This window comes from Melanostigma gelatinosum (assembly GCF_949748355.1).
Source record: "Melanostigma gelatinosum genome assembly, chromosome: 3".
Classification (NCBI taxonomy): Eukaryota; Metazoa; Chordata; class Actinopteri; order Perciformes; family Zoarcidae; genus Melanostigma; species Melanostigma gelatinosum.
In genome coordinates, this window is record NC_136636.1 from 30,708,603 (window position 1) to 30,721,713 (window position 13,111).

The window sequence follows — 13,111 nt, forward strand, 5'->3', positions numbered from 1 at the left end:
GTTATATAGTATATCAAATTATAATACAGCAATGCAACCGCTGGTTCCGAAAATCTAAATTTTGCTTGACTCAGACCATTTATGCTGGCCTGCTTCACTCAATCGAAGTAAAATATGTTGTGGGGACATGTAAAACGTGTTGTTCTATGTCTGTGGCGTATTTTTAGGCCAAGACCTGCATTATTAAAAAAAAGAATGTTCAATACAAGTGCTTTTTTTCAGGCGAACCTGAAACTTTTTCAATTTGAGCTGTGCCATAAGTGTAATAAGTGTTATTAACCAGGAACATATACACAATATTTACACAATTCAACAGATCTCACAAGTGTTACCTCTATTCTAGCATCAAAATTATTAAAATAGACCTTGTAGTTAGAGCTGTGGACTCTCGAGTATGGGTATGCAATTTTCGAGCAGAGGCCTAAAAATAGGGCTCGGGATTAGCTATGCGATCAATTTCAAATTTGGTCAGGATGCTCTTAAGACCTTTGTGATGAAAAGTTATCAAATTCGTGAGTTTTCATTGAAGAACCTTGACGCGGCGGCCATTTTTGCTTCATTCGGCATAAAAAAAGAAGTTGTTAGAACTCCAAGGTACATAATTCAATCTGTACAAAACTTCTTATGCATGATGCTACTTCAAAAAATTCAATAACTCATAGCGCCACCTACTGGCTAAAGGAAATGTCACATTTTATACTTTTAGTTATTCCTCCAGTCAACTACTGATGCTAACACACTCCCATCGGCCAACGATTATTTATTTGTATTCATTTATTTTTCTTCTAATGTTACTCTGGTATGTGCTTGCATCATAGACTATACACATTTCTTGCATCCGGTCATTCTATTGCCTTCACTTTAATTTAGAGATATTCCTCTTTCCGGGTTACCTGTTGTGCTTTGCCTCTCTTTTTAAAGGAAAAAACAAAAAAGAGATTTGCAAAAAACTAATTTGGCTCGTTATTTGACTTTTTTTTGTTTTTGGATTCAGACAACAAAAAGGGAAATACGACTCTGCTTTTCCGTTTTTGGTTAAAAATGAAAAAGGAGAAAGCCATGGTATTTCTGTATTTTCGACTAAACGGTAAAAAAGACCATCAAAACGTCCACGGATCCAGATCCAAGAATGTTTGCCTGTTGTGTGTTCAGCCTGGAATAAAGTTTCGTTCCAACTATTCCGTGTGTCCGTCGTACTGCTTCTGGGTCCTTTCCACACCCGTTACACATACTGCGGGGCTGCATGGCAAATTAATCTTCAGGTTCCCAGCTTTCAGATGATGTACTTCTATGTGGCATATACTGTTGACCTGCTATCTCCCCCTAAAGGAGACGAGTTGAGTTGCCATTGCAAAGAACTGTGACCGCTTTTAATTTTCTCCAGTAACGCTGGCAACACTTCATTTTCTATTCTACTCTCTATGATACGTTCAGTTCAGTTTTTAAGTCATTTTTTATTATTTATTTTACATTTTTATTAAAATTTCTATTAGTTTTAGTTCTATTAGTTTCAGAAAAGAAGCAACGTGAATAAAGAGGAACCAGCAACACAAGATCACTACAAGAAACAACTGACACCAAAGGAGGTGCTTGTGCTAAGAAATGATTTGCCTGAAAGAAAGAGAGCAACAGGGACATAAGCGTGTACAAGCTAGATATGTTCCCCTCTCTCAGAAGACTTGTTGAAGTTGCACTGACGATGCCAGTCCACAGCTGCAGTTGAGTGAATGCATTGAGTCTACACACCAAATGATATTGTCAATGGGCCAGAAAAGACTGTATAACCAGCTGTTAGGAGTGGCAGGTTATGTACATATCTTTCCAAACTAAAGGGCCTCAATTCTGACTCTCCCATCCACAAAGGAGTAATGGTGGGAATACAGCAAAACAGTTCCATAATAATTAGTAATATCAAGGCAGGCATGTACATGGTAGTCTTAATTCATGTCAGTGTCTTGCAGCTGCCTACACAATCTATGTATTTAGAAGTTGGTAATATTTTGTCAACATTGGGGTAAAACAGATACCACAGTGAACATACTCCTTCAACAGTTACAGTCCTGCATTTACAAGCTTGAAGGTAATACAAAGACTCTGTGGACAAAAGGGTTCATGTCTCAGAGCACCAGACTCCCTGTAGAAAACATCTCATATTACTGCAGCAGGGTCTGACAGTCTGTCCCTCTCAGTCATGAGGGGACGCTGGTTTTTCTGTTCCCATCTGTTCGCCAAGGCTTTCGGCCCCTAGTTTACTTGTTTTGTTTTTCTGACTGTTTGTCTAAACTGTTTTGTTACTTTTGTAAAGCGGCCTTGGGTCCCCTGAAAGGCGCTATATAAATTAAAGTTATTATTATTATTATTATTAGTCCTGGTTCTCCCGTGCCTCCCTTCCCTCAAGCGGGTCCAGCAACACCGCCTGGGCCTCCAGCAGCGTGGTGTTGGCTCCCACAAGGACCGGTGTAGCAGCGAGGCGAAACTCTACCCGTGGCTGGAGGAGGAGATGTTGTTGCCCTACGCCGAGTTGTCTTCCTCCCTCGGGAGCTAAGCCGGATGTGGCACAGATGATGACCATTAAGAATAACTATATAGAAATAGACAATCTTATGTCTGATAGTCTTGTTCCTTATGTAGGTCATATAGAGGCATCAGTATAAACTTGTGACTGTTTCACAACCAGTTCACTTTTTAAAATTTACTTTCAGTAAAAGTATGCAAATATTATCATCAAAATGTTTTTGCAGTCGATAAAGAAGCTGTATTTTCATTTAGATTATGAATATAGCAGCAACCAATGATCATCTATGCAGTGATTTCACTGTCTGTCTCTGGAGAGCTCTGCTATTAGTGCATTTTACAACCTTTATAACCCAATGATTTAAATGAGGGCTGTCATGTATTCCTACTGGGTGTCAACTTTCAAAGTTGCTTAATCTAGCTAGAACGTTTCCAAGTTGGTAACACTGGCCAAACTTTCCTGAGTAGAAGTAGAAGTAGGTCACAGACTGAGAGCAAAGAGCTAACGTAGCGTAACGCGTCACACCCTCATGCCTTCTGCAGTCTACCAACAGAAGAACATAGCATCTGTTTCAACAGAATTTATTCTTACTGGAATGAAGTAGACAATTTTTTAAAGTTGGTTAGGGTTCAAACTCTGCTCGTGTTGACTTCAACATGCCACAACTGTCACTCAAAAAGCACAATATATGCAGCAAATGACATGTATTATGGAAATAGTAGGCTGTGTAGAATACACTGAAGTGACAGACTTCAATACATACATATACAATACATACATATACATACATATACATACATACATATACAACACATACATATACAATACATACATATACAAAGATATACATACATATACAATACATACATATACATACATGTACAATATATACAATACATACATATACATACATACATATACAATATATACAATACATACATATACAAGACATACATATACAATATGGAATACAATACATACATACATATACAATGCATACAATACATACATATACATTATACATACATACATATACATTATATACAATACATACATATACAATACATACATATACATATACATACATATACATACATACATATACAATATATACAATACATACATACATATACAATGCATACAATACATACATATACATTATATACAATACATACATATACAAAACATACATATACAATATATACATATACATACATACATACATATACAATACATACATATACATACAATACATAAATATACATACATACATATACATACATACATATACAATATATACATATACATACATATACAATATGTACATATACAATATATACAATACATACAATATGTACATATACATTATATACAATACATACATATACAACACATACATATACATACATATACATATACAATACATACATATACAATATATACAATACATACATATACAATACATATACAATACATACATATACATTATATACAATACATACATATACAAAACATACATATACAATATATACATATACATACATACATACATACATACATACATATACAATACATACATATACATACATACATATACATACAATACATACATATACATAGATACATATACATACAATACATAAATATACATACATACATATACATACATACATATACAATATATACATATACATACATATACAATATGTACATATACAATATATACAATACATACAATATGTACATATACATTATATACAATACATACATATACAACACATACATATACATACATATACATATACAATACATACATATACAATATATACAATACATACATATACAATACATATACAATACATACATATACATTATATACAATACATACATATACAATACATACATATACAATACATACATATACAATATATACAATACATGCATATACAATATATACAATACATACATATACAATACATACATATACAATACATACATATACAATACATACATGTACATACATACATATACAATACATACATATACAATACATACATATACAGCATATACATACATATACACTATATACATATCCAATATATACAATACATACATATACATACATATATACTATATACATATACAATATATACATATACATACATATACAATACATACATATACAATACATACAATCCATACATATACATTATATACAATACATACATATACAACACATACATATACATACATACATATACAATACATACATACATATACAATACATACATATACAATATATACAATACATACATATACAATACACACATATACATACAATATATACAATACATGCATATACAATACATACATATACATACATATACATACATATACAATACATACATATACAATATGTACAATACATACATATACATTATGTACAATACATACATATACATACATACATATACAATACATACAATATATACAATACATACATATACAATGCATACAATACATACATATACATTATATACAATACATACATATACAATATATACATATACATACATACATACATACATATACAATACATACATATACACTACATATACAATACATACATATACAATATATACAATACATACATATACAATACATACATATACCATACATACATATACCATACATACATATACCATACATACATATACAATACATACAATACATACATACATATACAATACAATACATACATATACAATATATACAATACATTCCTATACAATACATACATACATATACAATACATACATATACAATACATACATATACAATACATACAATACACACATATACAATATATACAATACATACATATACAATACATACATATACAATACATCCAATACATACACATACAATACATACATATACAATACATACATATACAATATATACAATACATACCTATACAAAACATACATATACATACATACATATACAATACATACATATACAATACATACAATACACACATATACAATATATACATACATACATATACAATACATACATATACATACATACATACATATACAATACATACATATACACTACATATACAATACATACATATACAATATATACAATACATACATATACAATACATACATATACCATACATACATATACCATACATACATATACCATACATACATATACCATACATACAATACATACATACATATACAATACAATACATACATATACAATATATACAATACATTCCTATACAATACATACATACATATACAATACATACATATACAATACATACATATACAATACATACAATACACACATATACAATATATACAATACATACATATACAATACATACATATACAATACATACAATACATACACATACAATACATACATATACAATACATACATATACAATATATACAATACATACCTATACAAAACATACATATACATACATACATATACAATACATACATATACAATACATACAATACACACATATACAATATATACATACATACATATACAATACATACATATACATACATAAACATACATATACATACATACATACATGTACAATATATACATATACATACATATACATACATATACATACATATACAATATATACAATACATACATATACAATACATTTAAGTGATAGACTTGTTCCCAGATTACAAAACTGTAAAAATAAGACCAAACAGGGATTTTCCATAGGAAGCCGTTAGAGGAAATCATACAGCACACTCATGTTGGTGAGACTCATCTAAACAACATACATAATGCTTGTAAATTCGAACTCTATTAATCCAAGTTTTTCCTCAACATTCAAGCATATAATGAAGCTGCTTTGCTTAGGTTTCTCATTAAAGTTAGAGGTTGGTCTTAATCTACATTTGGATATGTAATAACTGCATTATAACAACCTGCAAAACAACGTCTCTATCATTACGGACATTTCATTGGGTTTATTACATCATCACTTGGAAAGTACGTTTCAAATGTTTCCACCATGGGAATGTAAAGGATAAGATTCACTTGTTAATAACAGGCAGTTCACTCAAGTCAACTCTGATTGGTTGTCAGTGCAATCATGTGGGATCAGTGGATCCTCCCATTGTCAGCAAGAGTAAGATAAAGCACATGTAGAATGAGGTAACTCAGCCATGCTCATCCTTAACTCTGTCTATGAAACTGTTTATTGAACCATGCTTTTTGATATGAACCTACCCTTGGATGATTTCAAATGGAGGTAGTTCCATTGGCTCAACCTGAAGATCTCCATCCTGACTGCTAGCTCCCGCACCATCAGAGGCCTCAGCTGAAGGGACTTCTCCGTTATCCGCTGCACGCTCTCCTTCATCTTTCATCTTCTCTACATCCTTGGTCAATTCAGAGGACACTTCTTCTTTTCTCTCTTTTCTTCTCGTTAGCGAATTACCTTTGTCAGCCATGGTGAAAGTACGATTATCTAGAGAATCTAGGTTCAGAAAATCTATGTGTAAAGAATTAAAAGTGGAAAAGACAATATGTAAATATGATATGTAATGAAAGATAAGGAGGGAAAGAAAGAAGACCTGAAACTAAACAGACTTAACAGAAGACAAGCAGAAAGGATAAGAGACTAAATGAGGGGGAGGAGTGGAAGAGTAGAGAGCGAGAGAGAGAGAGAGAGAGAGAGAGAGGGGGAGGAATGCTCGGAGTAGAGAGAGAGAGAGCGGAATGCTCGGAGTAGACCATACAGTTCATAGGTTTGTCCATAAATCAGGCTGATATGAACACTTTGTCACTTATCTGTTAGATGTCTGCTGTGGTGAGGAATACTTTATTCAGATATAATGAAAGCAGCAAAAACAAATGCAAAGCTTTTAGTTGCGTCTCTCCAACCTCATGTTTTATTCTGATAGCATTCAAAGCATCACCTGATGAGGATTTAACAGGCTTTCAGAAGGCAACACTTGATCATATACGTATATTGTTTTTTGGCACATAATGTATAAGATTTAAGGATACTGACTCAGCATATAGTCCTGTCTATGAGCATCTTAAATCTAAAAATGGCATATTGGCACTGGCCTTTAAAGGCTCATATGGGTCAAACCATGGTAGATACACACAGGCAGCTGCAGCGAGCAGACCAAGCAGGTCTATTTAAAGGTCCTGAGGGTGGGGGAGGAAGGCTCCCAGCTCTTCAGTTCCAACACTGCGTGTGTGCTTATGTGCATTTTGACAGACTGAGACTGCAGCTGATTTTGTCTACTGATACACAAGACATACATGTCTGGGGAACAAGCTGCATACCGTTGTTCTGGATAAAAGGTGAATGCAATAGGCTGAATGCAGCTTAATAAGCTTTGTATGACAGCTTGCATGATGGCCGAAGTGTGTCAGTATCTCAGATATGTAACTGCACAGTGTGGACTGAATAACGGGATCAGTAGGTGCCAGCTGGCCAAGAAAAGGCGAGCTTGAGTCCACATTTGGTATTCTCATTAGAAGGCTGTTAGATGGAGGTAGATGGAGGTAGTGTAAGATGTAGAGGCTGTATTTCGGCTGCATGTCTGTCAAAGCAATCAGGTTATGCAGGAAATCAAACAAAATGCTGATGATGAGCATCCTGGTGTCTGAAAGTGATCTCACTGTGGACCAATAGCACGTCCGCAGTATGGTGCATCATTTGTATACATACACATTACAGTCCGTCATTTGCAAACATCCAGCAGTCAAACAGACAAAAAAGTTAATGATGCACTGATGAGAATTAATTAAAAAAATATTCAACACCATATTGTTTACAAAAATATGTGCGGATGCCAATATTGTTAGTGGGTCATTCATGCTTATGTCTTTTAGCTGCCTAAACAGCTCAGCAAGGAACAGTGTTTTACTTCCAATGATGCATTTATGTAGCTCTTATTGTTGAAACGTCCGCAATAATCAAACTGTGAGCCACATTGTTTTATATAGACCCATGTGTCTGAAATAAAGTTGGATTGAATTTGACAATATAAATGTCAGCTAATTTGAAAATGATGTAGAAAACAACGCAGACGTAAAACCCTAACCAGCCAAAACTGACTGTTTGCTGTGATGAAATCAATATTTTAAGTTGATTAATATAACTGTTCTCATTTCAAAAAGTGAAGCCAATGCAGAAATGTCTCGATCCTGAATTATTTGTAATAGCTAGCAGGGTGCGACCCTGGTTGCAAAAAGAAGTTCAATAGTGTAGAAGTCTGAGAAAATGACCCTGCGTCTCACTTGATTTATTACCTCCATAAACATTGTTTACATGAACAAAAACATGAGTTCATGGTTTCAATCGCCAGTTTCAAGTCTTCTTCAATGCAGCATGATGTTCTTTCAGTAAATGATGGTCCACTTACATCTGGCTGGATGTTTAAAAGGAGTAAATGCATCCGTCACTCCAAGACTGACACTTCAGCCATTTATAATCATCCAGATCAGAGGAGGCTGCTCCATAGAGGCAGAGGATGCTCATCTTCTAGTTTTGAGGAAAGAGGAAGATCAAAAAATAAGAGTAATTGGTTGAATAATACCATTAACAAATCTCAGTATAATTTATAGAAAATAGTTTAATCTCTTCTCTGGAAAAAAATGTAAATGCTTCAACACCACCACCTGCAGGCTCTGCTGTACCACTTGTATCAGTTAAATATATTTCATGTTTTTCACGCTAATCTGTTATTGGCAAAAACATGTGAAATGATGCTCCAGGTCACCCCCCCCCCCCCCTTGGGTCATTACAAGTCAACAACCAAAATACAATGTTGACATCACGTTGGTTTTAAACACCAAAAAATTTTACTATATTGAGACATCTTTGTAGCTTTGCTGGTAGCAGATTTAACAAATAATAATTAATGAATATCAAGATATGTAACGATTATAACGAATTAAATGATGGCTTATAAACCCATACATTAGTACAAAAGATTGATGGCACTCAGCTTCTGCCATGAGCCACCGTTAGTTTAACTAACAGAATTTAACTGAAGATTCACATTTGGACGCCGCCAATTGTGGAAAAATAGGGAACACCTCAAAATGTGATATTAACCATTAAATCTGAATCTCATGGTTGCTACGGAGTTCTTTTCAAGATGTACAGGGACCTAGTGTTTCATGTACACACAAATCAAATCATCAATTTCCTTATACATTTTATATTTATTTGACAAACTACATAACTTAACTACTAAACAGAAAATAAATGAAGAAAGGATCAAATAACTAAAATGAATGACTGAAGGATATGACGATGCATAACGATGAACCACAACTAAATGAAAGGGGTTGAACATGTGAACAGCTAGAATCAGTGACTCACATCATTCATCTATCAATTAAATCCGTTGTTCGACGTTTCTACCCTCGCATAACCAGGCCTACCAAGAAACAGGAGGAGAGAGCAGATAATGAATCTTATGCGACTGACTGGCCTGCACTAGCACACAGGCAGAGCTCCTCCTCAACCCCTGCACCCAGACGGACAAAGCCAAGGACAGCTGAGGAAAGTAAAACCTGCAAAACACCTCCACAACAACCAAGCCTACAACTTCAAAACAGATTTGCTCCATTGTCGCAGGATCCTAAATCTCCATCTGATGACCTGGACAAGCAGCTATCTCCTCAAAGCAGGGTAAGAACTGAGAGTAAATGTGAGAGTAAAAGGCCGCAGGCAAAGCTAGTGACTGGGCCTGAGACTCTGATTGTTGGTGACTATGTTGTAAAAGATGTCAGAAAACTGTGCAGCAAGAACACCAAAATACTCTGCTTTCCGAAAGATATGGTCTCTGACATGAGAGACAAATTCCTGGACATCGTGGCTGACTATCCCACAGCGAAAAACATCATGGTGCATACAGGAAGCTGTGATATTGTGAAACAACAGTCTGAAGTTCTAAAGCGAGACTTTATTGATCTGTTAAACACAGTCAGCTCTGTCAAGGCTGAGGTGTTCATCAGTGGCCCTCTTCCACCAGTCAGAGGAGGAGATGAAGGATTCAGCAGGCTGTTTGCACTGAACAGATGGCTGTCAACTGCATGTGCTGACCATTCAGTACATTTTATCAACAATTTCTACCTTTTCTGGGAGCGCAGACATCTTTTTGCAGCGCATGGAATTTGCCTGAACAAGTCAGGGGTACAACTGTTTACCTCAAACCTATTTTTCTCCCTGAGTCACTCGTCTGTCCCTACTGCCAAGGACAAGATACAAGAGGAGTCTAAACAAGAGATAACCACACAGCATCGCCATGGAGACCTTACGGGAAGGATGCCCCCGCCTGCCGACAGCCAAAAGGAGGAGTCTCCAACCTCATCATCAGGGACCACCTTCGCCTCCGATCTCCCACTTTCCTAGCTAGCTAGCCGTTTCAATTCCTGTCCTGCAAGTTCATAGAAAAAGAAAGGTGAGGCTGCGAAGAAACAACAGTAAACATGCAAACTTATCAAACTTAGCATACATTCCTCGTCAGCCTGTCCAAATAAATTGGGCAAAGAACGCTTTAACCACATTAAACTTAGCTTTATTAAATGTCAGGTCTCTGTCAGGAAAAACATTTTTAATCAATGATTTTATTGTTCGGCACAAACTGGACATTTTGTTTTTAACTGAAACTTGGTTAAATCAAGATAACAGTGCAGCTGTTCTTATTGAATCAACACCTCCCAACTTCAGTTTCATGAGTGAAACAATAGCGCATAAGAAAGGAGGTGGAGTTGCTGTTTTATTTAATGATTCTCTTCAATGCAAGCAGATGTCCTTTGGTCATTTTAGTTCTTTTGAATATGTGGCTCTGAATTCCTCTCAAGCTTTATTCCTAAACATTTACAGACCGCCTAAATACTGTGCAACCTTCTTTGATGAGTTTACTGAACTGCTGTCTGTAATCTATATTGATTTTGACTGTGTTGTTATTGTTGGTGATTTTAATATCCATGTTGATAATCCCCAGGACAGAGAGTCTATAGAACTATGTGGTGTCCTTGATAACTATGATCTGACTCAGCATGTGACAGGACCCACCCACAACAGGGGGTACACTCTGGACCTAATCATCACCAAAGGTGTAAACATTTCCAAGGTTGCTGTGACTGATGTTGCATTCTCTGATCATTTCTGTGTTTTCTTTGAGAGTGCAATCTCCTTGCACACAAATGTCCAAACCAAGGTTGTGACAAAGCGCTACATCTCTGAAAACACCAGTGAACTATTTATTCAGAAGTTCTCCTCCACACCAGCCCTCTCTTGCCTCTCAGTCAATGAGCTTGTAGATGGCTTCAATTTTAAAGTTAAAAATATTATTGATGCCATTGCACCCACTAAAGTGAAGGTTGTCTCGGGTAAGCAAAGATCTCCTTGGAGAAATGCTACGCTGGTCAGAATAGAGAAACGAGAGTGTCGGAAAGCTGAGCGCAGGTGGCGAAAAACTAATCTCCAGGTTCACTGTGACATCTATAAAGAGTGCAAACCTGGGCATGCAATCAATTTGCCTCCTTTTTTACTGACAAAATTCAGAAAATTAGACAAGCAGTCAGTGCCTCCACACCAACCACAGGATATGTGTTGTCCCGATCTCTGAATAACATCCATTCAAATATCATGACACAATTTCATTCAATCGACCGTAGAAGCCTAGAAGACATTATACAACATCTGAAGTCATCCTCCTGCTGCTTGGATATTCTACCAACACAATTTCATTAAATCGACCGTAGAAGCCTAGAAGACATTATACAACATCTGAAGTCATCCTCCTGCTGCTTGGATATTCTACCAACACACTTTTTCAAAAATATTTCAAACTGCATGACCACTGATCTTTTACAAATTGTAAACACATCCCTTCTCTCAGGTGTCTTCCCACAAGCCATAAAAACTGCAGTTATTAAACAGCTCCTAAAGAAGGCTAGTTTAGACTCCGCAACGATGAAAAATGATAGGCCAATATCAAACCTCCCATTTTTGAGTAAAATAATTGAAAAAGCGGTTTTCCAACAGCTGACCAACTTCTTGACCGTAAATAACTGCTTTGATGTTTTCCAGTCAGGCTTTCGACAGCACCACAGCACTGAAACTGCTCTTGTTAAGGTTTTCAACGACATCCACTTAAACATAGACAATGGCAGAAGTTCAGTCTTAGTCTTACTAGATCTCAGTGCTGCATTCGACACGGTCGACCATGCCATACTCCTAGAAAGACTAAACATCTGGGTGGGACTCTCTGGCACAGCACTTAACTGGTTTGAATCCTACTTGAAGGACCGAGAATACTTTGTGTCTGTAGCTGATTACACATCAGAGCTGACTAAAATGACATGTGGTGTTCCCCAAGGTTCAATACTGGGGCCTCTTCTGTTCAACATCTACATGCTTCCACTAGCTCAGATTATGGAAAACAACAGAGTGTGTTATCATAATTATGCAGACGACACACAAATCGACATAACTATGTCACCAGGGGACTATAATCCCATACAAGGGCTGGGTAACTGCATTGAACAAATCAA

The 13,111-nt window shown here is 35.5% G+C and overlaps 1 protein-coding gene across 3 annotated transcripts in view; it reads right to left on the reverse strand.

The window, feature by feature from the left end:
* The window catches only part of apobec2a (apolipoprotein B mRNA editing enzyme, catalytic polypeptide-like 2a), an 81,203-nt gene extending 74,031 nt beyond the window's left edge, over positions 1 to 7,172 (reverse strand). For all 3 annotated transcript variants that reach the window (XM_079297197.1, XM_079297196.1, XM_079297195.1), the window contains exon 1: positions 6,806 to 7,172. In XM_079297197.1, coding sequence (XP_079153323.1) covers positions 6,806 to 7,029 — 224 coding nt within the window. In that variant the 5' untranslated portion in view covers positions 7,030 to 7,172. The remainder of the gene's footprint in view (positions 1 to 6,805) is intronic.
* Positions 7,173 to 13,111: the final 5,939 nt, after the last annotated feature.